At 50.2% G+C, this 13311-nt stretch overlaps 4 protein-coding genes across 4 annotated transcripts; 1 reads left to right on the top strand and 3 right to left on the bottom strand.

Moving 5' to 3' along the window:
* Positions 1–92: 92 nt before the first annotated feature.
* BO87DRAFT_363264 (aminoglycoside phosphotransferase family protein) lies at positions 93–1158 on the bottom strand. The gene is made up of 2 exons (XM_025621676.1): positions 581–1158; positions 93–534 (listed from the first exon to the last, which is right to left on the bottom strand). The coding sequence occupies exons 1-2, from the start codon at positions 1119–1121 to the stop codon at positions 176–178; spliced, it is 900 nt and encodes a 299-aa protein (XP_025477589.1). The 5' UTR covers positions 1122–1158; the 3' UTR covers positions 93–175.
* A 195-nt stretch (positions 1159–1353) lies between these two features.
* BO87DRAFT_363259 (SRR1 family protein) lies at positions 1354–2706 on the top strand. Its single transcript, XM_025621675.1, has 2 exons — positions 1354–1998; positions 2062–2706. Exons 1-2 carry the CDS (start codon positions 1437–1439, stop codon positions 2406–2408), a joined length of 909 nt encoding a protein of 302 aa, XP_025477588.1. The 5' UTR covers positions 1354–1436; the 3' UTR covers positions 2409–2706.
* Positions 2707–2742: 36 nt separating this feature from the next.
* Positions 2743–5164, bottom strand: bgt3 (putative cell wall glucanase). The gene is made up of 2 exons (XM_025617881.1): positions 3043–5164; positions 2743–2993 (listed from the first exon to the last, which is right to left on the bottom strand). The coding sequence occupies exons 1-2, from the start codon at positions 4941–4943 to the stop codon at positions 2849–2851; spliced, it is 2046 nt and encodes a 681-aa protein (XP_025477587.1). The 5' UTR covers positions 4944–5164; the 3' UTR covers positions 2743–2848.
* An 845-nt stretch (positions 5165–6009) lies between these two features.
* BO87DRAFT_460774 (uncharacterized protein) lies at positions 6010–10676 on the bottom strand. The gene is made up of 5 exons (XM_025629037.1): positions 10263–10676; positions 8999–9251; positions 7811–8872; positions 6717–7448; positions 6010–6602 (listed from the first exon to the last, which is right to left on the bottom strand). Exons 1-5 carry the CDS (start codon positions 10335–10337, stop codon positions 6400–6402), a joined length of 2325 nt encoding a protein of 774 aa, XP_025477586.1. The 5' UTR covers positions 10338–10676; the 3' UTR covers positions 6010–6399.
* Between the last annotated feature and the right edge of the window lie 2635 nt (positions 10677–13311).

The following is a 13311-nucleotide window of genomic DNA, read 5'->3' as shown; positions in this document are numbered from 1 at the left end:
TCTAAAAGCTATGAACTTGGCACAATAGGAATTGTTATGGCTTGCTACTACTTCTTCAAATTGTCCAAGGTCCTTACGAGATTGTCTTCCAACTTCGCATCCACCAGGTCTACCGGGACTAGTCCAATAGTCACAGCTTTCTTTCCAATCAGGCTTACAGACCCAACGACGGTTATTACATCCAGAGAACTTCATGAAAGAACAAAAACACCGCATACTCAGTATAATACGGTTCGAGAATCTTTGCCAAATATCCAGTCCAATCATTCTGCCACTTCCATACCGCGAGAGCTTTGACAAACTCCCAGTGTTCAGGGAACCAGCCACTGAACTCCCAATCAACGATACCAGTGACGTTCCCATCGTTAACCATGATATTGGGATGACGAAAATCCCCATGGGTAAAAACGATATTATGTCTTTTCTGAGACGCAAGCATACCAACCGGGACATTCTTGACATGACGTTTTGGTGCCGTGTCTTGATATGCATTGATAATTGCATTGTTGAAGTCATCTTCTGAATCAAAGGGTCCTTCGTAGCGTCAGTATCAGTGACAGGTATTGGTGACACTACCCACCCTTGTACTCAAGTTCTCCTAGAATTGGATCAGGAAGCGGCCCACGATCAACAGAGCCTATGTAATTCCTGTGCTCAATCTGGCGAAGCTCATCGAGATACCCTTTCAACTGGCCGGCAATTCGAGTTTCTGTCACACTATCATAAGTGTCCCAGACCTTATCCAGTCTCTGGCCCTCCACATAAGTCATGAAGATATAATTATCATAGTAGCTCCCATAATCCCCGATGTCCCGGTCGATTGGACCGTAGGAGTAATAAGCAAAGATCTTGGGCACTGGTACAGTTTCTGTATTCTGATTAACAAACAACATACTTTTAGCCTCGTGTAATGTGACATGAGAGCCAAATTTGACCGCAACTTCAGGAGATATTTTCACTATCTGTACGCCGCCCCAGCTGAATATGGTATTGCTGGGGTTCGCCATTGTCTTGATAGTGTCTGGATCGAGTACTGCGAAACCAGGGGCTGAGTAGAGGATATTGACTTTGGGCCCAGAGCCAACAGACTGCACATTTTGCTTTTCTTCCGTGTTGGACATACTTAATACAGAAATGAAGCAATAAGCTTTCGAAGATATTGTATACTGGTGGAGATAGATGGTGGGGAGCAAATGATGGGCCCAGGCTATGCCGCCTTATAAGCGTGTCTACTTAGGATCCTCCCACCAATCAAACCCACCCACTTACCGCCCGCCGGTCCTCCCCTCCCCTCCGTCGCATTCAATTCTCTCTGCCATTCATTCATGCATCTTCCTTCCACCACTAGAACCCATTTGCACCAATTAATCCCACCCACTCACCAACCCCTCAAACCCAACACCCAAAAATATTTAGTATAAACTCAAGAAGCAAAAATGCCCCACACCTCGCGCAAAAAACACCCTCACCCCAACAACACCCTGCAAGCGCAAAAACGACTCCAAATCACCGACGCCACTACCGGCTGGACGCATGTCACCACCAGCGGCAAAGCGCGCCGCTGTGCGCGCACCACCAAAGACCAACAATCACAATCCCAATTCCAATCGCCAACAAAAGAAGAAGAAAAAGAATCATTATTCCACCCCGCCGAAGCCCCACCCACCACCACCCTCGACTCCCTCAAATCCCAATTCACCCAGATCATCCAACGCACATGGAAAGAATCATCTACGTGCGATGTGGTAGTGAGGACGCTTCACAATATCCTCCTTGCTCAATTACAATTACGAGAGTCAAATACGGATAATACAGAACAATCGCATACAACAATAGAGAATAAGCATAATGAATTAGGGATTGATTCCATCATCTGCATCGGTCTCGGCAGTCCGAGCGGATTCCTTCGTGGAGGATGGGTTGATCGACGATTAGTTTCGCTGTATCAGTTGGCGGCGTTGGTGGACGTTATTGCTTCCATCTCTTCCTCTTCTGCTGGTGAGTATATTTATATCCTATCTATCTCATTCACCCAACTAATCATTCATTCTCAATGAACAGATCCAACAATAAAAACCTACGCCCAAGACCCTGTCTTCAATACCCTCGATAAATCCCTCCTTTCCTCCCTCAACATCACCGTTCTCGAGTCCCCCCTCGCATTCGAGAAAGTAACTCCTCGTACATTCCTCTTCTGTCCTGGCGCGGAGCGCACACATCTTGAGCAGTTATTGGCGCTGGATCCGGCGTTTGTGTTTGGGGGACCGTTGGAGGATGTCGAGTCGGAGGTGGTGAGTGCGTTTGTGAAGAGGAGGGGGTCCGTCAGGTTGCCGCTATTTGAGGCGCAGGAGCATGCATTTTGGAATATGCGGATTTATTATCCATTGGAGAAGGAGGGGGAGGAGTAGTAGGGAGTATCATATCATATCATCTAGATGGGGATGGTTGCCTCTCACCTTATAATAGTGGTGAATGGCTGCTATGGTGACAACCATCTACTGCTACACGCCTACGCCATGCGCTCCGAATGCCGAATCGGCATGCATGCAACAAGGGTCGTAATGTCAGCCCTATGTGGATCACACACGCTATATACAAACACGCCAAATAGCACTTTGCGTAGAATGGCGTCGTGACACTCGTCAGAATGCCGCGCAAATGAACGATGGCAGCCGACCCATGCACAGCTCAATAGAATACAGTCCCAGGACAAAGCTCTAACACCGCAAGGAAGCACAGCAGAGATCGATCAGTCGTAGTGCATCATAACACATGATGTATGTCGGATATGTTGTGTACATTTCATCCATCATCACTTTCATCAGGAGGTCTAGAGACGTATCGGCGTTCACGTAATAGTCTTGCCGCCGCAATCAGGGATCTTGACGCCCGGCTTCAGATTGCGAGCCGAGTCCATCAGCCCCCATTTGTCTTCCCATTCCTGACCGGGCGTGTTGTACTGGACCTTCCACGGCTCATCGAAAGCCTCGAACCTGCATATATCTTAGCCACGTCCTAGGGTTGTAGCAGTCTGCAACTCACCAGAAATACTCTGTCCCATTGTCCAACGCCTGACAAACCCATTCCGACAGGAACTGGTTCAGCTCATCGATGCCCGCTACAGCGCCCTGCTTGTCATTCTGACATTTGTTGTCGGACCCACAGTCGTTCCCTCCACCCGTTGGCCATCCGACCTCTGATATGATCTGCTGTTTGTTCGTTCCGGCTGTGAGTGGGGTGTCGTGCGTCTGCCAGAATGTCCATGTCCAGCTGGCGGCGTCATCAATCTCTACTCCTCCGAAGAACGGATGAATGTTCGACATGACAAAGTCGGCTGCGCTGACCAGCTGTGCATTCCAATTGTCGCCTAAGTCCGAGGTGCCCACCGGGAGGTCAATGTTCTTCTCTTTGAAGTGGTCTTTGACATCGTTAATGTAGCCGATCAGATTCGTTTCTGCACTCGCCACGTCGGAGCCTGCTCGATAGAGTGCTTCATTACCCACAATAGCTCCTTTGAATATCGAGGTGTCGTTTGCGCTTTCCACGATCTTATACAGTTGGCTAATCTGGCGATCCGTAGTCGTGGTGTTGGTATCAATCCACACGCCCAGCCAGAGCTTCATGTTAGTCAACTGCAAGCGGTCAATGGCCTCGAGGACCATCTCAGTCTGGTTGCAGTCAGTGCCGTAAAGTCGGATAGTATTAGTCAACTGCGTGAGCACCGCCAGGTCGCGCGTAACGTTGTTCTGCGACGGAGGATATTGGAGACACAGCGGATACTGCACTCCCCACGGGGTATAGTCGACTCCGGGAAACACTTTGTGGAGGTTCTTGTTGTTCATAAGCGCCTTGATCTCGTCGGAATCCTTGTCGAGCAGCCCATCTCCTTTGTCCGAACCACCAGACCCTGTGCCCGATGATGATGACGACGAAGATGTATCGCCGTCATGCTCCTGATGGCCCAGAATACCACCGACAGCGCCCCCAACAATAGCTGCCACGATCACTGCCGCCAATACGAGCCCAACAATCCACCCACGTTTGCGACTCCCGCCTCCAATAATGTGCCTACCTCCTTGTGCCTTTTCAGCTCCTCCCAACCCACCTCCAATATCAGAATCATAATACGGACTAGGCTGCTCTTTCTTAAAAAGCGCCCGAAACTTCCCTAAAAGCCCCCCGGCAGCCGCGGCGCCAGCGACACCTGCAGCAGGCGCATTTCCGTTCGATCTGTAGTCCGCCGCTCCCTTGGGGTGGACAGGGAATCCATCATCGCCATCGTCAGCAATATCATCCGGATTGATGACAAGCGGATAGTCGTGAGAACTATAAGCCGAATGCCGCTGATACGGTCCAGCATCCACACCTTGGTACGGACTATCGAAGAAGCTACGTTGGGATGGCGTAGTTCCCGGCGTGCTATGTTCTGCAAAAGGCGCGCCAGCACCAAGCCCGGTATGCGAGCTGTAAGAGTCGCGATACCTCATCGTCTCCGAATTCGGATATATGTCTCCATCGGGCGGAGCAGGTATATAGGGATTATCGGAGCCGGTGGTGTTGAAATCCCGTTCAGCAGGGAGATTGCGTACTGGAACATCTGTTTCCCTAAAAGCGTCAACTCCGCTCTGGCGATTATTAGAATTGGCTACGCCAAGAGCGATACCACTGATTCCGCCACCCACAGAGGCCGGCCCTAGATTATCCATCCCCGGCGTCGAGGTCATGTGGCGCTCCAGGCTCTGACCTTCCGGGACTGACACCAGACCTCGGTCGAATGGCCTAGTCTGCGCTTGAAATCCAGCAGATAGCGGGGAGATGTCGCCATATGATGTACTGTAGAGACCGTCTTCTGCAGATCGGAGGGGTGAGATCTCTCGCTCATCATCTCTCAACAACGCATCGTCGCCGCGACTGTAACTAAAGGACCGGTTCACGCCGGCCATGCTGGAACATGTGACAAGGATCTCTTTGTGAATGACTGTTAGGAAATATCGCAATAGGAGACGAAATAGGTATAATAATAGGGTACTGAGCTAACTGGCGACGAAGGAGGAGAGGGCGATAGATGAGGAAGAGTTACTAGTAGGAGCAGTGAAAGGAAGGAAGAGAGCACCAAGCAAGACCCCAAGTAAGACAGCCAGACGAACGAGGCAAGGGCAGAAAAAGCGGTCTCCTGGCAGGCAGGTGGTGGTAGTAGTAGTATGGCACCCTAACCGTCGCAGGGTGTTGTTTCTAAATCAAGAACAAGTCTGACAGCCCGACGGAACCACGGTTCGTCGTTTACAGACGATCCCGTGAAAGTTCACCCAAGGATGGGCGGAATATCGTGGACCAGTGAGCTGCGACAGGATATTTTCTTCGACGCAATTGTCAGCATACCGCCGAAATAGAAAAAGGAACGCAGCCACGAACTCAATCAGATTTGAAATGCAAACCCGTATCTTAGACTAAGTTTCGGGGTGTCTTGGATTCGGGACGTGAGGGGGTGAAGGATGGATGGAGAAGGCGGATATGAAAGAGAAACAATGAGTAGTCGGTCCTAGAGTGGGTGGTAGTAGATGGATGGAAGTCGGAAGATTGGTAGTAGTTAAAGTGACTGCATGCGGCACAGAAGCAGTGGAGAAAAGAACCCCAGCTTCCATGGCGACGAGCAAAAAAAGGTTAATGGATGAAGTTACTTTTTTGGTGGAGGGGGTGGGAGAGGAGCGGCGGTGACCCCGACAACCACTAGACTTGTACTGTATAGTGTATGGCTGTATGGAGCGGGTGTATGTAACTGTGCCCTGAATTGGAAGCCAAACGTCGTACTAAACGCCAGGGTCCAGCAGCCACTAAGCCGCATCGGGTCAGGGTCTTTCCCCGGTTGGTCCACTGCCGCTTCGACCTAATCGGAATCGGGGTTGCACGTGCCCGCCCAGATGCACTGAATGCGGCAGGCAGCAACCAATTAACCTTGTTTGGTCCCGTATTCTTTGGGGTTTCATTGACACCATTGAAGGAAGGAAAAGGAACAAAACCACAATACCATCGTTCACATTCAGAGTTTCATCATCAGTTAATCATCATATTGTTTTCGTAGTAAGGGCAGCCGTCAAATCATCATAATCATGTCAAGAACAAAAATCATCATCGAAATCCAACGCCCGATCCAACAGACCGCCATATCCCCTTGCCCCCTCTTGGACTCCCTCCCGATATCTATTACTTTACATAGCGGTCCATGATCGCTGTCGGCCCCGTCAGCATAACCCTGAGGGACAACCCGGCAGAAGGATCAGGCGAACTGAGACAAGAAACGAGTGACACGGTCAACGTAAACATTTCCCTGACACAATCTTCAGGGATACGGTAGCACTGAATAAAAATAGAAGGAGATGGTGTATTTCCAAGCTGCATGGGTCAAGCCTCGACCTCTTCAGCACTGCGCTGCGAGGCAGACACCCCATGGGCACCGGCATGCCGAGTCGGGCCCCCCGCCGCCCGTCGCTTACGCTCGAGGAATCGTCGTTTGCCCGCCCGCGTCTCGAAATGCCGGGGAATGGAAGTCGGTTCCTGGCCGGCCGCCAGCATCGTGCTGCGCATCTTATTTCGGTACGCGTCAACTACATTCCCGACACGGGTCAAAGATTAGTCACATTCACGGTGTTCCGAGGTGGGGACTGCATGGCCAACATGCAGGCGACGCAAGGGATGTAGGGAAAGGGAAGATCACGCACGAGATCGCTGCAGGAACAGCATCCGCCCCGCAAACACTCGACTTTGGCTCCAACTCATTCGGTAGCCCAGGTCATTCAACAGTACCTCTCTTCTCCGTCGTCCTCGGGACAGCCGGGGAACCGCGATCTCTCCCTCGCCATCAATCTGTGGTGCAGGAACCATGATCCTTCCAACGGTCGGGCTGTCATCATCATCGGCATCGTCACCCTCATCCACCCCAACGTGGTCCTTGATATAACGATTCCCAGGCACGACTCGACCCGGGTCCCTCATCTGAACAGGAAAGTATGTCCGGGGGTATACCGCATTAGACATCCTGTAGGAGTCTGGAAGCTCGTCCATATCAACCTGGTCCAGCATGACCTTAACTCGCACGCGACAACCCCGCTGGTTATCGTCCACCAGGATGAACTTGCGGCGTTTGCCCTCGGGCAGTGTGCCAAAGAGCGCATCGCTGCTTGGATTGCGCTCGTCATCGTCATCGCCCACTTCTTCGATCCGGTTCGAGGATGTCGCAATGGTGGGATGGCGCCCGAGAGACCCGATGCCATTATCTCGGAGTAGTGGTGGTATTGAGGGACCCCTTGGTCCCCCTGGGGCCGTCGCGGGGGTCGGATAGGAAGGATAGCCATGGAACACCTGCGCCGTGCGGATGTCCGTTGGCGATGGTCCGGGTTGCAGACCATCCGAGACAGGTGGACGACTGGTACCGTTCGTATAGTCAGTGGTACCTATTATGTATGATAGGACAATATATAAATTAGCCTACGCAAAACTGCAGGTGGCACGTCATGTTTGAAAGCACAGCGGGGTACAGCGTCAACGTAGCATAACAGGCGAAACATGAACAGGGTATGGGCAAAACAACAAGCAACAAAACGACAAGAGCCTCTCCAGACCAAATAGAAATACATGGGGTACGGTATCCATATCTCTTGGAAGAAAGCACACCAATTTCACGTCCGTTCGGTGGCGATCTGCCTACTGAGACATGGCAAAAAAATATCAAACAATACAAGACAAACCGACATGAGCACCGTCGATTCATTCAAACAGTGTCAGGGACAAGCACATCATGTGTGGTGGAACATACCGCTAGCTTCTTCGTGGCCTGCACTTCCATCTGGCTGGGCATGGTGGTGATGTAGCTGAGGCGGGCCCATGGGCAATGGCCCCAGGCTGGGACGGGGACCGGGGGCGGGCATACTAGCACTTGGCACCCCAGGGCCAACAGGGGTGGAAGGCGCCATGTGAGGCGGAGGCACAGGCATCCCCTGCCGCTTGTTAATCTTGGCCATCCTCCTCACACGCCGGCTTCGAAGTCGAGGGTCCTGGTTGCTATTCCTCCAGCTATCCACTGCCCGCTGAATCAGCCCACGCTTGCCTCTCAGTGCCGGGTTCAGCTCCGCCAATGCCCATCCAACAGCATTACATTCAGTTTCGTACACCAGCCGATTGCCTCTGTACTGGTCCTTGCTGCAGCAGGCTCGAGGGTAAACGCAGTTCTCAGTCTTGAACTCCTGGCTTAAATTATCCACATTAACCGACTCAACATCGCAGCGGATTGTATACTCCATCTTTACACGATCCCGGGAGTACTCAAACGCGATCCACTGGACACCATTGCTATCTTGTCGGACAACCAGGGGAGTTGTGGCAGGGATTGGTCCTGGTGCCGCACTAGAGCTGGCCCCGACATTAGAGTTTTGATGGTGAACAGCACTGGCTGACAAAGGTGCACCACTAGCTGCTGAGTGAGGAGGGTTTAGCATCGTTCTCTGAGGGGGCGTTGGCTGTTGTGCCGCAGCTGAATTTGGACTACTTGACAAGTTCCCTGTTGGAGCCTGAGCCGGATGATGCGGTAACTGCGCAGTGCTTGTTGGATGGGGCACCATCAGTGGCTGTGTCGTAAGAGGATGCTGTTGGGGGGATGTATTCGGTCCATAGGGTGGAGGCTGCACAGGATTCATGGGTGAGTATGGCGGATAGCCATACATTTGCGAGGCCATTTGGGGCGACTGTGTGTATATGCCGCGATTATGCTGTTCGTGTGTTTGGGAAGCTACTGAAGCAGGCGAGCTGGATTGGGGCGTATGATAAATTGGAGGATACGGCCGCTGAATTTGCGTGGCTGTAGCCATCATTTCTGGTGGTCCTGAACATGAATCAGCCTCTGTGGCTTGGATTAACCGGAGCAACCTTTAGAGCATATCGTTGTCACTGCTGCTGCGAATAACATTGTACCAAAAAACACCAAAGAAACCCCATACACCGCACTTACCACTTGATGAGTACTGACTGGGTGCGCTTGCTGTACTATAAGAGGAATGAGATGAATAGTACGAATGCTCTGATGGCGGGCCGTAGGAGTGCTGATGATGTATAACTCCGTTGCCTAAGGCGTGAGGTGCGTATGAACCAGAAGGTAGGGTAGTTGAAGTCTGATGTGGTGATTCTGGTTGTTTCTGTGGCTGGACCAGAAGAGTTGGTCGAGGATGCTGAAGATGAGGCGGTTGCGGGCCGGGATGGCGATGCTGGGTCAAACGACAGTTAGCGCTGGAACCTGAATTATTCTCGAAACAAGTTTCAGAACCCGAGTGATCGTATATTGCAGATTGCGATATGCCCATAGAAATGATTAAGAAAGTATGTGCAAGACAAAATAAAATGTAGTTGAATCAGAAACTGCACATGGGAACACAAATCAATGAGTTGCTTATGCTATAAGCAAGAAGCCCAAACACACATATGGTTGAGCATCTGTAGGAAGCAGCCCGATGCGTATATGGTGGCATAGAGGCAATAAGGAAAGCACCTGCCACAGGCAAGCATCGTTGGTAAGAAGTTGGCAACTCTGGACCTGTTCGCATCCCCCAAAACCTCGGTGGGTATGTTGTCCATCCTGCTGGTAAGTCGTGTCATTCAGGCAACAAGAATGACCTTCCTTTATCGCCTCCAGGGGAACGTGAAAGCAAGACACGTGGGGTTCGAATCAGATTCATAGTTTGGTCGAACAGTCAAAGCCGAGTCAGCGATGACTTTCTGCAAGCGCGGCCAGAGAGCATGACAGATGTGGGCATGACCCGTGCTGAAGAAACTTTCCAGCCCCATTGGCGGCTCCAGTGTCGCAGGACGTTGAAGAATATTCCGAATGTCGAGGGTGAGACCACAGGGTGTTCGACGGACGTCGGAAGACAAGGCGTCCGTGCATTGATTATTGGCGCATTGCGGGAGACGTCATCGCAGTGGAAACAGGCGACACGGTCAGGTTATCGTATACGGTCTCAACAAGCAGGGAGGCCTGCTCTACTGAGGACCAAATGCCCACATACTCCCGGGTTCTCCCCCGTAGCACTCATGCGCAGTAGGCCAGGTTGACCTTGGATGAAGGGCAAAAGCATGGAATGATGCAGGCATGAGAGGCAAAAGACCAAGATAGAAAGGTCGGAGAAGGGAAAAAGAAAATACTGGAAAAGAAAAGAATAACATAACAGGCAAAAAAGCACGGGTTCCTAGCACTCAAGAAATGATGAGAATACACTCACAGGATCTTCCACTGGCTCGTCCTTGTACTTTGGTGCAGGTGGATGAGCTAGGTCAGTCTGAACCATGCCGGTCATGACTGACCTCGAATGGTCCGGGATGATAATCCTTTTTTATTTTTTTTTCTGGACTTCCTTTGCTTTCGTCCTTCAATGGCTTCAGCTCATATAACAAGGGGAGGGAAGTCTAGAGGAGAGACATAAAACAAAGTTCAGCTTGGGTGCGGGAGAGAAGAAAGGATGCGCGTAAGAAGATAGTCCGGAGGGAGGGTCCCAGAAACGGGGGTGGAAAGGATATCTAGACTAGACTAGAGGAGAGCTTATGAAAAGGAAAGCTAATGAGAGGCTGAAGGGTAACGGTAGTGGCTCGTTAGTCCGTGTGGTTCTGAACTGGGGGAGGGGAGGGGGGGGGTTGAGGGTGGGAAAGGAAGGGGGCCTGGCGATGATGGGCGTGGATAAACGGTGCAATGCGAGCGTGCAAGTGTAATTGTGGAGGGTCCAGGGTCGTTATTTAGCTGCGCTGGAGACCCATCCTTCAGTCAGAGAAGTTGTTCACCAGCTAGCTATTCCGGAACAGGTATGGGGGGAGATGAAGAAGTCTGGGAGAAATAAATTAAAGCAGGGAGAAGGGGGGCGGAAAGAATAAAATAAAAAAGGAAAAATAGAAAAAGGATTTAAATAATAAAAAAGATTAAGGGTAAAAATGAATAAATAAAAAAAGAAATAGGGAAAGAAAACAGACAAGTGACGGAGGGCAGGACAGCGTCAGAGGGATGCACTGACTAGTGGGGATATCAGGATGAGCTTGTAACTAGCGGGAAGGTGGTGTAATATTGACCAGGATGGATGCAGGACGCAGGAGCAAAAACGCGAATGCGACACTTTGAGGGTCTCTGAAGAGGATTGACTCGAACAGAGTGACTCCTGACGACAGACAGGCGCAATTGAAAAGGAAAGAGATGGCTGACTCGATGAATTGTCTTTTGGGGGGATGGTTTGCAGCATGCAGTGGCAGAGTCAAATCCAAGAATAAAATGGTGGGAAAAGTAAAATCATAAAAACCAACGGGACAAAAAAGGTGAGAATTCTGGGGAAGAGAGACTGAGAGTAAGAGAGGGAGAGAGAGCCACTAGATGCCGAGCACGGCATACAGTAGGGGACTTTTCTTTGCAAAAAAGAAATATGAGATGCAGCGGATGACGGTTTACCTGTAGGCCACCACTGACATGGCTGCAACCCCGGGAATTGTTTGACGACAAGAACCGTGGGTAGTAGGGATAACTGGCAAGGAAATAGAACGTACCTTTGGCCCGTCGAGGTTCAAACTAGGAAAAACTGTCCAGCAAAACTGGCAACTGGACTAGAGTAGCAGCAGTATGAGGGATGATGGGCAAAGCTTAAAGAGCAGGAAAAAAGAAAGGTAGAACAAAGACAGTAGACAAAGAATCGGAAACAGCCGCCAAGCGTCGAGATCTCAAAACTTTGAGAAGGTCAAGCAGATGGGGTTCCGTTGTTTCGCTTGCGTTTTTGTACTTGAGATTGTGACGACCAGAAATGGATCGGAGACTAATGCGCCAGTGAGAACGGTGATCCAAAAAGGGAGCAGTTGGTGGTTAGGTCTGGAGAAGTATCTACTGATCAACCGAGTGTCGAACGGTGTATGTACAGAGAGTAAGTGGTATATGGTCAGTGATAATCCGCATGGCTTCTCTAGCCTATCATGCTGCAGACGACTAATTATAACAGGCCGGGAAATAATCTCATGGAATTACTGTGACAATCGTGGCTTGCGAGCTGCCACTTAGGAGGCATGGGCAGTGGAGGGAGAACATGCAGCTACTTTTACCTACTTGGTAGTAGGTAAGAAGCAAGCACCTGCCACCCACACCACCCTAAGAGCAGAGTGGGTGTGCGGGTGTGTGTGCATCCGGCCGGGTGAGTGTCAATATGGCCGTGACAGATCGTGTTGGCCGGGATTATTAATCAGCTGTCATTTTCTTTTTCTTTTCTTCGTTGGCATTTTCCTTTTTCTTCTTTGCATTAACTTCGCCCAGTCAACGCTATCTTGAGTCATTTGGCCAGTCATCTTGGAGCTGCTGTCTCTGCTAATACAAAAAAAAAAAAAAAAAAAAAAGAAAAATAAAAAAAAAAAAAAAAAAAAAAAATCTCGAAGTAAAAGCATGAAGGGAAAAAGGCATTCACATTGTCGAGGATAATGATTAGTGTTGGACGAAAAGGGAAAACGGGAAAAATAAAAAAGGCAAGAAAACAATTGGGGAAAAAAGGAAACAGGTAGAAAAAGAAAATTTCCCATTGGCATGTTGGGCTCCAATACCCACACAGGTGTTTTTAGGTTTGAAAGGAAAGGGCAGAAAATGGATGGTCTGGATTAATGAAGATTGGCGCCGGGAGGATTAGGCACAGTACAGTAGCCGTTGTTAGTCTGATGGGTAGGTAGTCGGATTGAACGGCACCGTCCAAACATCTTGTTATAGAAGCGAAGTATAATCTTCGTCCTCGGGAAATAACTGGATATCATGGATTTGGGAGAACCACTTGGTCGAGTCCACCATCGGAGTGGGATCTCTCAGAGATTCAATCCAGGTACCACCGGGTAAGAGTTTGATTCCCACCCACACGAGTCGCTGCCTAGGATATGGCCGACTACCCCCTGGCCATGCTTGAAGAGTCATAGTTCAGAGCTCACAATGGTGATCGTTATTGATAAAGCTGCTAAAATGGCACCCTGGATTGACAAACCATAATCGCCATGCCCTGAATAGCCCAGCCCAACTCCACTTAGTAGACATGGCCTGTGACGCTGACTCGATGGATCGGCCCATTCACCACAGCTCTAGCCATCTATTGATCCCGCGATAGTGCTGATGATCGTGTCATGGAGGACGTTATTTTCGTCGTTGCCGTTGTCAGCGTTTGCTGATATGGGTTAAATTGTTCCAGACTGTTTGTTTGATATCCCTCTTTATTGAATAATTCCGGTTCAGTCAACATCGCGGCCTATTTTCTGTTTTGATTTTCCTTTTCCCTTTTT

This window comes from Aspergillus neoniger (assembly GCF_003184625.1).
Source record: "Aspergillus neoniger CBS 115656 unplaced genomic scaffold BO87scaffold_25, whole genome shotgun sequence".
Taxonomy (NCBI): Eukaryota; Fungi; Ascomycota; class Eurotiomycetes; order Eurotiales; family Aspergillaceae; genus Aspergillus; species Aspergillus neoniger.
This window is presented reverse-complemented; position numbering and strand designations above follow the sequence as displayed.

Coding starts and splice junctions, on each gene's coding strand:
- BO87DRAFT_363264 (XM_025621676.1), bottom strand. CDS start 1,121: ATGTCCAACACGGAAGAAAAGCAAAATGTGCAGTCTGTTGGCTCTGGG. Junction 535..580: donor AGGAGAACTTGAGTACAAGG/GTGGGTAGTGTC, acceptor GACGCTACGAAG/GACCCTTTGATTCAGAAGAT.
- BO87DRAFT_363259 (XM_025621675.1), top strand. CDS start 1,437: ATGCCCCACACCTCGCGCAAAAAACACCCTCACCCCAACAACACCCTG. Junction 1,999..2,061: donor CATCTCTTCCTCTTCTGCTG/GTGAGTATATTT, acceptor CTCAATGAACAG/ATCCAACAATAAAAACCTAC.
- bgt3 (XM_025617881.1), bottom strand. CDS start 4,943: ATGGCCGGCGTGAACCGGTCCTTTAGTTACAGTCGCGGCGACGATGCG. Junction 2,994..3,042: donor AATGGGACAGAGTATTTCTG/GTGAGTTGCAGA, acceptor AGATATATGCAG/GTTCGAGGCTTTCGATGAGC.
- BO87DRAFT_460774 (XM_025629037.1), bottom strand. CDS start 10,337: ATGACCGGCATGGTTCAGACTGACCTAGCTCATCCACCTGCACCAAAG. Junction 9,252..10,262: donor ACGAGCCAGTGGAAGATCCT/GTGAGTGTATTC, acceptor CGTTTGACCCAG/CATCGCCATCCCGGCCCGCA. Junction 8,873..8,998: donor CAGTCAGTACTCATCAAGTG/GTAAGTGCGGTG, acceptor ATTCATGTTCAG/GACCACCAGAAATGATGGCT.